Genomic DNA, 13,192 nt, shown 5'->3' with positions numbered 1-13,192 from the left:
ACAGACAGACAGACAGACAGACAGACAGACAGACAGACAGACAAGATGGCGTAGCAGTCAGACGTCTTTGTCTTTGTCCTGTCGTGGCCCTTGTATATATCTTTTTACATATTTTTCTTTGCATATCTTTTAAAAATATTTTCCTAAACCTCAACTTCTAAATACTCTCCTGCCACCCGCCTCACCCAATGTGGCTTGGATCTGTTTTTTTCTAAAGTATTTCTATTTACTTCGGATCTGGAATCCCTCAACTGAAGCTAGCCAGCTAACTACCTACCAGCTATCAGTCAGCAAACCATTGCTAGCGGTCATCTGCTAACCTTTAGCTCGGAAAGCTCTCGCCAGTTCGAACAACGTGACTCAAACCAGAGCACAACGGACCTACTATTATTATTATTATTTATTTTTCCCCCACATATCCCTGGATTCCTACCGCAAACTCTGAACATTTTCATCTGGATCGTCGCAACTAGCTAACCGCAATCCCGGGTGACTACTCCTGGCTAGCGTTTCCATCCCGGAGCAAGCACCAATTAGCCTGAAGCTAGGGCTCCTGTGCTAACACCGAAGCCCGTTCCTGGGCGACAATATCCGGACCCCTTCTACTGACGGTACGGGGCACGGAACCCCGCCGATCCTCTACGACTGGAATACCGACATAATCTGCCCGAAGATTCCAACAGGACCCTCAGGCGCGATTGCCGCTGAAGGCCCATTCTGCTAACCGCGGCCTACTAGCTACCTAGAGCTACTTGGAACCCTACTAATTCCACGACTGGTCTATCGACTTCACCGCACGAAGCTGCAAAAACAGACTTACCCCCATCGCGACATCCCCCAAAGGCTAACTTGCTAGCCCCGGTCTGTTAAGTGCTAGCTTGCTTGCCCGGTCTGCTAACTGCTAGCTTGCCTGCCCCGGTCTGCTAAACTGCTAGCCCCGGTCTGCCAACTGCTTGCTTGCTAACCCGGTCTGCTAACTGCTAGCTTGCCAGCCCCGGTCTGCTAACTGCTAGCTTGTTTAGCCCCGGGCCTACTAACTGTTATCATCGGCCTGCTAAATGTCTGAATTGCCGTGTCCCCAGTCAGCCCAACTACTCACTGGACCCATATGTTCACTTGGCTATGCATGCCTCTCTCTAATATCAATATGCCTCGTCCATTACTGTCCTGGTTAGTGATTACTGTCTTATTTCACTGTAGAGCCTATAGCCCTCCTCAATATGCCTTAACCAACCATGTTGTTCCACCTCCTACATATGCGATGACATCACCTGGTTTAAACGTCTCTAGAGACTATATCTCTCTCATCATTACTCAATGCCTAGGTTTACCTCCAATGTACTCACATCCTACCTTACCTTTGTCTGTACACTATGCCTTGAATCTATGCTATCGTGCCCAGCAACCTGCTCCTTTTACTCTCTGTTCCGAACGTGGTAGACGACCAGTTCTTACAGCCTTTAGCCGTACCCTTATCCTACTTCTCCTCTGTTCCTCTGGTGATGTGGAGGTTAATCCAGGTCCTGCAGTGCCTAGCTCCACTCCCACTCCCCAGGTGCTCTCTTTTGTGGACTTCTGTAACCGTAAAAGCCTTGGTTTCATGCATGTTAACATTAGAAGCCTACTCCCTAGGTTTGTTTTACTCACTGCTTTAGCACACTCTGCCAACCCAGATGTCTTAGCCCTGTCTGAATCCTGGCTTAGGAAAATCACCAAAACCCCTGAAATCTCCATCGCTAACTATAACATTTTCCACCAAGATAGAACTGGCAAAGGGGGCGGTGTTGCAATCTACTGCAAAGATAGCCTGCAGAGTTCTGTATTACTATCCAAGTCTGTACCCAAACAATTCGAGCTTATACTAAAAATTCACCTTTCCAGAAACAAGTCTCTCACTGTTGCCGCTTGCTATAGAACTCCCTCTGCCCCCAGCTGTGCCCTCGATACCATATGTGAATTGAATGCCCCCCATCTATCTTCTGAGCTCGTGCTACTAGGTGACCTAAACTGGGACATGCTTAACACCCCGGCCAACCTACAATCTAAGCTTGATGCCCTCAATCTCACACAAATTATCAATGAACCTACCAGGTACAACCCCAAATCCGTAAACACGGGCACCCTCATAGATGTCATCCTAACTAACTCGCCCTCCAAATACACCTCTGTTTTCAATCAAGATCTCAGCGATCACTGCCTCATTGCCTGCATCCGTAATGGGTCTGCGACCAAACGACCACCCCTCATCACTGTCAAACGCTCCCTAAACACTTCTGCGAGCAGGCCTTTCTAATCGACCTGGCCGAGGTATCCTGGAATGACATTGACCTCATCCCGTCAGTAGATTATGCCTGGCTATTTTTTTAAAGTGCCTTCCTCACCATCTTAATTAAGCATGCCCCACTCAAAAAATGTAGAACTAGGAATAGATATAGTCCTTGGTTCACTCCAGACCTGTCTGCCCTTGACCAGCACAAAAACATACTGTGGCATTCTGCATTAGCATCGAATAGCCCCCGTGATATGGAACTGTTCAGGGAAGTTAGGAACAAATATACACTGGCAGTTAGAAAAGCTAAGGCTAGCTTTTTCAAACAGAAATTTGCATCCTGTAGTACTAACTCAAAAAAGTTCTGGAACACTGTAAAGTCCATGGAGAATAAGAGCACCTCCTCCCAGCTGCCCACTGCTCTGAGGCTAGGAAACACTGTTACCACCGATAAATCCACTATAATTGAGAATTTCAATAAGCATGTCTCTACGGCTGGCCATGCTTTCCACCTGGCTACCCCTACCCCGATCAACTGCCCGGCACTCTCCACAGCAACCCGCCAAAGCCCCCACCATTTCTCCTTCACCCAAATCCAGATAGCTGATGTTCTGAAAGAGCTGCAAAATCTGGACCCATACAAATCAGCCAGGCTAGACAATCTGGACCCTCTCTTTCTAAAATGATCTGCCGAAATTGTTGCAACCCGTATTACTAGCCTGTTCAACCTCTCTTTCGTATCATCTGAGATTCCCAAAGATTGGAAAGCTGCCGCGGTCATCCCCCTCTTCAAAGGGGGTGACACTCTAGATCCAAACCTCCACAGACCTATATCTATCCTACCCTGTCTTTCTAAGGTCTTCGAAAGCCAAGGTAACAAACAGATTACCGACCATTTCGAATCCCACCGCACCTTCTCCGCTATGCAATCTGGTTTCAGAGCTGGTCATGGGTGCACCTCAGCCACGCTCAAGGTCCTAAACGACATCATAACCGCCATCGATAAGAGACATTACTGTGCAGCCGTATTCATCGACCTGGCCAAGGCTTTCGACTCTGTCAATCACCACATTCTTATTGGCAGACTCGACAGCCTTGGTTTCTCAAATGATTGCCTCGCCTGGTTTACCAACTACTTCTCAGATAGAGTTCAGTGTGTCAAATCGGAGGGCATGTTGTCCGGACCTCTGGCAGTCTCTATGGGTGAGCCACAGGGTTAATTCTCGGGCCGACTCTCTTCTCTGTATACATCAATGATGTTGCTCTTGCTGCTGGTGATTCTCTGATCCACCTCTACGCAGACGACACCATTCTGTATACTTCTGGCCCCTCTTTGGACACTGTGTTAACTAACCTCCAGACGAGCTTCAATGCCATACAACACTCCTTCCGTGGCCTCCAACTGCTCTTAAACGCAAATTAAACTAAATGCATGCTATTCAATCGATCACCGCCCACACCTGCTCACCCGTCCAGCATCACTACTCTGGACGGCTCTGACTTAGAATAAGTGGACAACTACAAATACCTGGGTGTCTGGTTAGACTGTAAACTCTCCTTCCAGACTCACATTTAGCATCTCCAATCCAAAATTAAATCTAGAATCGGCTTCCTATATCGCAACAAAGCATCCTTCACTCATGCTGCCAAACATACTCTCGTAAAACTGACCATCCTACGGATCCTCGACTTCGGTGATATCATCTATAAAATAGCCTCCAACACTCTACTCAACAAACTGGATGCAGTCTATCACAGTGCCATCTGTTTTGTCACCAAAGCCCCATACACTACCCACCATTGCGACCTGTACGCTCTTGTTGGTTGGCCCTCGCTTCATACTCGTCGCCAAACCCACTGGCTACAGGTTATCTACAAGTCTCTGCTAGGTAAAGCCCCGCCTTATCTCAGCTCACTGGTCACCATAGCAGCACCCACTCGTAGCACACGCTCAAGCAGGTATATCTCACTGGTCACCCCCAAAGCCAATTCCTCCTCTGGTCGTTTTTCATTCATGTTCTCTGCTGCCAATGACTGGAACGAACTGCAAAAATCTCTGAAGCTGGAGACTCATATCTCCCTCACTAGCTTTAAGCACCAGCTGTCAGAGCAGCTCACAGATCACTGCACCTGTACATAGCCCATCTGTAAACAGCCCATCTCTCTACCTTGCTCCTTTGCACCCCAGTATCTCTACTTGCACATTCATCTTCTGCACATCTACATTACTTCGCCACCATGGCCTATCTACTTACCTCATTTGCACTCACTGTATATAGACGTTTGTTTTCTTTTGTTCTACTGTATTATTGACTGTATGTTTTGTTTATTCCATGTGTAACTCTGTGTTGTTGTTTTTGTCGCACTGCTTTGCTTTATCTTGGCCAGGTCACAGTTGTAAATGAGAACTTGTCCTCAACTATCCTACCTGGTTAAATAAAGGTGAAATAAAAATATAAAAAAGAGGGAGGTCAATAAATAATGAGCCAGTGATCACACTTTGGCTCTGTACACAATCTAACATTCAACACGTGTGACTTTGCTTGCATAACAAGGTTATTCATTTGAAATCCTAGTTGACATGCATGCTTTAGACTAGGATGTATGTTCAACTAGCAAGATACTGATTGTTCCATCCCTGCTCTAGACCAGGGTTTCTCAAACTCCCCCCGGTGCACATTTTGGTTTTTGCCCTAGTACATAATATCTGATTCAAATAACCAAGTCAGCATCAATCTTTGATTGTCTGAATTAGCTGTGTAGTTCTAGGGCTAAAACCAAAACGTGCGCTCAGGGGGGGCCCCGGGACCGAGTTTGGGAAACCCTGGTTTTGATCGAGCCTAGTATGACTGCATTGTTTTGGGTCAGAGTTTTCACTTGAGATGCCACGATCCTGTTTACACGCACTCGACAGAGTAATACTCTCCAAATGTGGAATTCAAGTCTTACATTTCAATTCCTACTATAAAAAGGAACACAAAATATTACAGGAATGTACTTTTAACATAATGCTGGTCACCAGCCTTCGCTGTGTTTTGGACACTAATGACCAGCCTTCACTGTGTTTTGGACACTAATGACCAGCCTTCGCTGTGTTTTGGACACTAATGACCAGCCTTCGCTGTGTTTTGGACACTAATGACCAGCCTTCGCTGTGATTTGGACACTAATGACCAGCCTTCGCTGTGATTTGGACACTAATGACCAGCCTTCGCTGTGTTTTGGACACTAATGACCAGCCTTCGCTGTGATTTGGACACTAATGACCAGCCTTCGCTGTGATTTGGACACTAATGACCAGCCTTCGCTGTGTTTTGGACACTAATGACCAGCCTTCGCTGTGTTTTGGACACTAATGACCAGCCTTCGCTGTGATTTGGACACTAATGACCAGCCTTCGCTGTGATTTGGACACTAATGACCAGCCTTCGCTGTGTTTTGGACACTAATGACCAGCCTTCGCTGTGATTTGGACAATAATGACCAGCCTTCGCTGTGATTTGGACACTAATGACCAGCCTTCGCTGTGTTTTGGACACTAATGACCAGCCTTCGCTGTGTTTTGGACACTAATGACCAGCCTTCGCTGTGATTTGGACACTAATGACCAGCCTTCGCTGTGTTTTGGACACTAATGACCAGCCTTCGCTGTGATTTGGACACTAATGACCAGCCTTCGCTGTGTTTTGGACACTAATGACCAGCCTTCGCTGTGTTTTGGACACTAATGACCAGCCTTCGCTGTGATTTGGACACTAATGACCAGCCTTTGCTGTGTTTTGGACACTAATGACCAGCCTTCGCTGTGATTTGGACACTGGTGACGAGCCTTCACTATGTTTTCAACACTGGTGATGAGCTTATGCTGGTGCTGAGTGTGTAACTACAAGCTTCTCAGGGCGAGCTCACCAATACATATCTCGTCATCCGTTTCTGCGTCTCCTATGCACTGGAACTTAAACTCGTTGAGAGACTCTGCAAATTTCCTCTTGGCCGTGGACAGATCTGAAGGGGGACAGAGAGAGGGCAAGTCACGTTAACAAAAAGAGGGAGGCGTATGGGCGTCTTTAAAAAACAATGCATGAGGTGTTAAAAGGCTGCTTCCTTAGCTATGTCCGATGCACAGTTTGTGTGTTAACCATTCTCACAGAGAGAGAGGGAGGAAGGGAGAGAGATAAATTGACCATGCTTGTGTTAATAGCATGAGCCCTTCAATGGACACACCTGTATGATTTGCAGTTGCTTGCCAGTCTGAATCATTTTTATTGAGGCCCTGTAACCTTGTACTTTTTCATAAATACTGAATGCCTCAGCATCTCAAGGAAGCTCTCGCCTCAGGAGTGAGACCTCAGAGCTGGCTAGAAAACGCCAATGGCTTCAGAGTTTGCTCTCATATACTGAGTCACAATGTGTTGCTGGCATCAAAGCCACCACAGTATGAAAACACTATGGCAATAGATAGCTGTACATCGAGATCTCTGTACATCGAGATCTCTGTACATCGAGATCTCTGTACATCGTGATCTCTGTACATCGAGATCTCTGTACATCGAGATCTCTGTACATCGAGATCTCTGTACATCGAGATCTCTGTACATCGTGATCTCTGTACATCGAGATCTCTGTACATCGTGATCTCTGTACATCGAGATCTCTGTACATCGAGATCTCTGTACATCGTGATCTCTGTACATCGAGATCTCTGTACATCGTGATCTCTGTACATCGAGATCTCTGTACATCGAGATCTCTGTACATCGAGATCTCTGTACATCGAGATCTCTGTACATCGTGATCTCTGTACATCGAGATCTCTGTACATCGTGATCTCTGTACATCGAGATCTCTGTACATCGTGATCTCTGTACATCGAGATCTCTGTACATCGTGATCTCTGTACATCGAGATCTCTGTACATCGTGATCTCTGTACATCGAGATCTCTGTACATTGAGATCTCTGTACATCGAGATCTCTGTGGTCAGACTGGTAACCTGACCATGTTTCACTTCTTCTGAAATGACTCAAATGAGGCATTAGAGTTTTGGCCAAGTTGTTTCCCTGTAAGGGCAATGTTAAAGACTGTTGGAGAAGGATTAGGTGAGCGACAGGTGGCCAACAGTGCTTTAGAGTCTAGGTGAACCAAACACCCTGTCACACACACCACATGGCAGGCAGTACGTTGCAGCAGGCCTGTCATGTCATGTGTCCTTCTCGTCTCCTCTTCTGTGAGATTTTTCCACACATCTCTCCAGAATGTCCCTCACTGGAACTCTTCACTTTATCTCTCTCTCTGTCTCTCTCTCTCTGTCTCTGTCTGTCTCTCGCTGTCTCGCTGTCTCGCTGTCTCACACTCTGTCTCGCTGTCTCTCTGTCTCGCTCTCTGTCTCTCTCTGTCTCCAATCATCTCACTCTTTAGAGACAAGATGACATGAACATATCTATAGCAAAGCATAGTGACATACCACCTGAATCTAGTGCTAATTGCACTGAGATTTGTATTTGTATTTAATAGGGATCCCAATTAGTTCCTGCCAAGGCAGCAGCTACTCTTCCTGGAGTTTATTAGGATCCCCATTAGTTCCTGCCAAGGCAGCAGCTACTCTTCCTGGGGTTTAATAGGGATCCCAATTAGTTCCTGCCAAGGCAGCAGCTACTCTTCCTGGGGTTTAATAGGGATCCCAATTAGTTCCTGCCGAGGCAGCAGCTACTCTTCCTGGGGTTTAATAGGGATCCCAATTAGTTCCTGCCGAGGCAGCAGCTACTCTTCCTGGGGTTTATTAGGGATCCCCATTAGTTCCTGCCGAGGCAGCAGCTACTCTTCCTGGGGTTTAATAGGGATCCCAATTAGTTCCTGCCAAGGCAGCAGCTACTCTTCCTGGGGTTTATTAGGGATCCCCATTAGTTCCTGCCAAGGCAGCAGCTACTCTTCCTGGGGTTTAATAGGGATCCCAATTAGTTCCTGCCAAGGCAGCAGCTACTCTTCCTGGGGTTTAATAGGGATCCCAATTAGTTCCTGCCAAGGCAGCAGCTACTCTTCCTGGGGTTTATTAGGGATCCCAATTAGTTCCTGCCAAGGCAGTAGCTACTCTTCCTGGGGTTTAATAGGGATCCCAATTAGTTCCTGCCAAGGCAGCAGCTACTCTTCCTGGAGTTTAATAGGGATCCCAATTAGTTCCTGCCAAGGCAGCAGCTACTCTTCCTGGGGTTTATTAGGGATCCCAATTAGTTCCTGCCAAGGCAGCAGCTACTCTTCCTGGGGTTTAATAGGGATCCCAATTAGTTCCTGCCAAGGCAGCAGCTACTCTTCCTGGAGTTTATTAGGGATCCCAATTAGTTCCTGCCAAGACAGCAGCTACTCTTCCTGGGGTTTATTATGGATCTCCATTCGTTCCTGCCAAGGCAGCAGCTACTCTTCCTGGGGTTTATTATGGATCCCCATTAGTTCCTGCCAAGGCAGCAGCTACTCTTCCTGGGGTCCAAACACATAAAAGAAAGATAAAACAGTACATCATATAACATTATTACACCGCTACATGTCTACAATACAAAATGTATAATACCACCATACAACAATATTACAATGTGTGCGTAGGATATCGTGTATGCGTGTGTTTGTACCTGTGTGTGTGTTTCTTCACAGTCATCGCTGTCCCATAAGGTGCATTTTAATCTGTTTTTTTTTATCTAATTTCACTGCTTGCATCAGTTACCTGATGTGGAATATAGTTCCATGTAGTCATGGCTCTATGTAGTACTGGACTTGGGGACTGTGACCTCTGGTGGCATGTCTTGTGGGGTATGCATGGGTGTCCGAGCTGTGTGCTAGTAGTTTAAACAGTGCACGTACCTGAGCACACATAGAGGTACCTGGACTGCTTATCGCACATTTCAAATATAGGTAAGTGCCCATTTGGGGATAGCTGATTTCTGACTGTCTTAACTCACCATTAATAAGCTGGGCTTCTCAGTCATTGTTTTCTTCACCTCACACAGTAAGTCAACAAAGTAATTTTTTTCATCTATTCAAATTATAATAGTTCCTCACAGTATTTTAAAAATCTTTCCAACACCATCCCCCTTTATAGTCAGCGTCGCTGATAAATAGGCTAAACATTTTTATTTAAGCTTTATTTAACTAGGCAAGTCAGTTAAGAACAAATTCTTATTTACAATGACAGCCTAGGAACAGTGGGTTAACTGCCTTGTTCGGGGGCAGAACGACAGATTTTCACCTTGTCAGTCAAACGCTCCTGTCATGTAATCTTGTAAAAGGCATGTTTTCAGTTGCTTGGGCTACATTATGTCTCTCAATACGGTGTTTTCTCCTTGAAGAACATATGTCAATGCCATCAAATGACCGCAGCAGCTGGGTTTGTGACGTTATGCAAATAAAGTGGGAGAAAACCCATCGGAATGGGTTTGAATGGTTTTGTGCGTGGAAATAGGATCTGTTAAAAAATAAATGACATGCATAATAAGCCGACAGACAAGGACATTATTTTGACTCGGTTAATGGTGTCAATACGAAAATGCGACACATCCTCTCCAACCTGGCATTTCTTAATTTGTTGATTAAATATTTATAAGTAATAACCTGAATAATCATAATAAAATGACATGATAATAACAAAGTGTAACGGCTTGTTTCAAACATGTTTTATTCAGAAGCATAATTGAAATTTTACCTTTATTTAACTAGGCAAGTCAGTTAAGAACAAATTCTTATTTACAATGACGGCCTGGTAAGGGGCAGAACGACAGATTTTTACCTTGTCAGCTCAGGGATTCGATCCAGCAACCTTTCAGTTATTGGCCCAACTCTAACCACTAGGCTCCCTGCCGCCCTGACATTCATCCATGTAAACAAGTGAACAAACAAAATTGTGACCGTCACAGCCCTACTCATCAGAACTAAGATGCTAAATTCACATTGTCCCAAATCAAAACCACATTGTTGTCCCATCCGATTCATTCTATAATAATAAATAATTTGCTGGGTGCTTATATTTGTCCTATTTCACACATGTACAAGTGTGTATTAATAGACATGTATGGGGATATAAAATATCAACCTTTCGGGTTACTGGCCCAACGCTCTAACCACTAGGCTACACTATAAGAGAAACATGGCTGAAGCTTACCACAGCTCTTTAGGTTATGTGTGTTTTAGACTGGAGTGGTTAGGAGTCACAGCTCTTTAGGTTATGTGTGTTTTAGACTGGAGAGGTTAGGAGTCACAGCTCTTTAGGTTATGTGTGTTTTAGACTGGAGTGGTTAGGAGTCACAGCTCTTTAGGTTATGTGTGTTTTAGACTGGAGTGGTTAGGAGTCACAGCTCTTTAGGTTATGTGTGTTTTAGACTGGAGTGGTTAGGAGTCACAGCTCTTTAGGTTATGTGTGTTTTAGACTGGAGAGGTTAGGAGTCACAGCTCTTTAGGTTATCTGTGTTTTAGACTGGAGTGGTTAGGAGTCACAGCTCTTTAGGTTATGTGTGTTTTAGACTGGAGAGGTTAGGAGTCACAGCTCTTTAGGTTATCTGTGTTTTAGACTGGAGAGGTTAGGAGTCACAGCTCTTTAGGTTATCTGTGTTTTAGACTGGAGAGGTTAGGAGTCACAGCTCTTTAGGATATCTGTGTTTTAGACTGGAGTGGTTAGGAGTCACAGCTCTTTAGGTTATGTGTGTTTTAGACTGGAGAGGTTAGGAGTCACAGCTCTTTGGGTTATCTGTGTTTTAGACTGGAGAGATGTGGTGTCTGGTAGACATGTGTGTGTGTCTGAGACATGGCCGTGGTTCGTTAACGACGTCCCCATCTCCAGGACACAGTTCACCACACAGTAGGCCTAATCTCACCACAGTGCACCGCCAAAGGCTTTTGTGATGCAAATGCATGACATACCAGACATGCACGAACGCACACACACACACACACACGCGCACACACACACACACATGCGCACACACACACACACACGCGCACACACACACACACACGCGCACACACACACACTCCCTGCTACTGGCCTAACTGTATCAATAAAGATTCCCTTTGTGAAGAGTGTGCTGGGGCAATACCAGTGAAACTACTACAGTGCTGTCTGTGCTGGGGCAATACCAGTGAAACTACTACAGTGCTGTCTGTGTTGGGGCAATACCAGTGAAACTACTACAGTGCTGTCTGTGTTGGGGCAATACCAGTGAAACTACTACAGTGCTGTCTGTGTTGGGGCAATACCAGTGAAACTACTACAGTGCTGTCTGTGTTGGGGCAATACCAGTGAAACTACTACAGTGCTGTCTGTGAGTATGTGTGCGTCTAAGTGTGTCCCTGACTATGTGACTCCACTTTAAGGCCAGGCCCTGTAACCATATCAACAGGATATCCACAAGCAGCCAGAGTGCTATGCAGCCCTATATATAAACACTATTCATTCAGGAAAACAAAGGCATATTTCAGCAGCAACACAGCATTGGATTTGTCTCAACTCCAGACTTGACCCAGGCAGCTGAGGAAACCGATGATTACAGTTTTACCTGGAAGGAAGGGAGGCTAAAGTACAGTCACTTTAGTTAGGGCTGTGATTACAGTCAGTTTAGTTAGGGCTGTGACTACAGTCACTTTAGTTAGGGCTGTGACTACAGTCACTTTAGTTAGGGCTGTGATTACAGTCAGTTTAGTTAGGGCTGTGACTACAGTCAGTTTAGTTAGGGCTGTGACTACAGTCAGTTTAGTTAGGGCTGTGATTACAGTCAGTTTAGTTAGGGCTGTGATTACAGTCAGTTGAGTTAGGGCTGTGACTACAGTCAGTTGAGTTAGGGCTGTGATTACAGTCAGTTTAGTTAGGGCTGTGACTACAGTCAGTTTAGTTAGGGCTGTGACTACAGTCAGTTTAGTTAGGGCTGTGACTACAGTCAGTTTAGTTAGGGCTGTGACTACAGTCAGTTTAGTTAGGGCTGTGATTACAGTCAGTTGAGTTAGGGCTGTGACTACAGTCAGTTGAGTTAGGGCTGTGACTACAGTCAGTTTAGTTAGGGCTGTGACTGCAGTCAGTTTAGTTAGGGCTGTGACTACAGTCAGTTTAGTTAGGGCTGTGACTACAGTCAGTTTAGTTAGGGCTGTGACTACAGTCAGTTGAGTTAGGGCTGTGACTACAGTCAGTTTAGTTAGGGCTGTGACTACAGTCAGTTGTGTTAGGACTGTGACTACAGTCAGTTTAGTTAGGGCTGTGACTACAGTCAGTTTAGTTAGGGCTGTGACTACAGTCAGTTTATTTATGGCTGTGACTACAGTCAGTTTAGTTAGGGCTGTGACTACAGTCAGTTGAGTTAGGGCTGTGATTACAGTCAGTTTAGTTAGGGCTGTGACTACAGTCAGTTGAGTTAGGGCTGTGATTACAGTCAGTTTAGTTAGGGCTGTGACTACAGTCAGTTGAGTTAGGGCTGTGATTACAGTCAGTTTAGTTAGGGCTGTGACTACAGTCAGTTTAGTTACAGCTGTGACTACAGTCAGTTTAGTTAGGGCTGTGACTACAGTCAGTTTAGTTAGGGCTGTGACTACAGTCAGTTTAGTTAGGGCTGTGACTACAGTCAGTTTAGTTAGGGCTGTGACTACAGTCAGTTTATTTAGGGCTGTGATTACAGTCAGATGAGTTAGGGCTGTGATTACAGTCAGTTGAGTTAGGGCTGTGATTACAGTCAGTTTAGTTAGGGCTGTGATTACAGTCAGTTTAGTTAGGGCTGTGACTACAGTCAGTTGAGTTAGGGCTGTGATTACAGTCAGTTTAGTTAGGGCTGTGACTACAGTGAGTTTAGTTAGGGCTGTGATTACAGTCAGTTTAGTTAGGGCTGTGATTACAGTCAGTTTAGTTAGGGCTGTGATTACAGTCAGTTTAGTTAGGGCTGTGACTACAGTCAGTTTAGTTAG

The 13,192-nt window shown here is 45.4% G+C and overlaps 1 protein-coding gene across 2 annotated transcripts in view; it reads right to left on the bottom strand.

Moving 5' to 3' along the window:
- LOC106603859 (rho GTPase-activating protein 26) overlaps window positions 1-13,192 on the bottom strand; it is a 172,105-nt gene that overhangs the window by 98,513 nt on the left and 60,400 nt on the right. For both annotated transcript variants that reach the window (XM_045717354.1, XM_045717355.1), the window contains exon 2: window positions 6,179-6,274. In XM_045717354.1, the coding sequence (XP_045573310.1) occupies window positions 6,179-6,274 (96 nt within the window). The remainder of the gene's footprint in view (window positions 1-6,178; window positions 6,275-13,192) is intronic.

This window comes from Salmo salar, chromosome ssa04 (genome assembly GCF_905237065.1).
Source record: "Salmo salar chromosome ssa04, Ssal_v3.1, whole genome shotgun sequence".
NCBI classification, from domain to species: Eukaryota; Metazoa; Chordata; class Actinopteri; order Salmoniformes; family Salmonidae; genus Salmo; species Salmo salar.
Note: the sequence above shows the minus strand (reverse complement) of the source record. Positions and strands in the feature narration are given on the sequence as shown.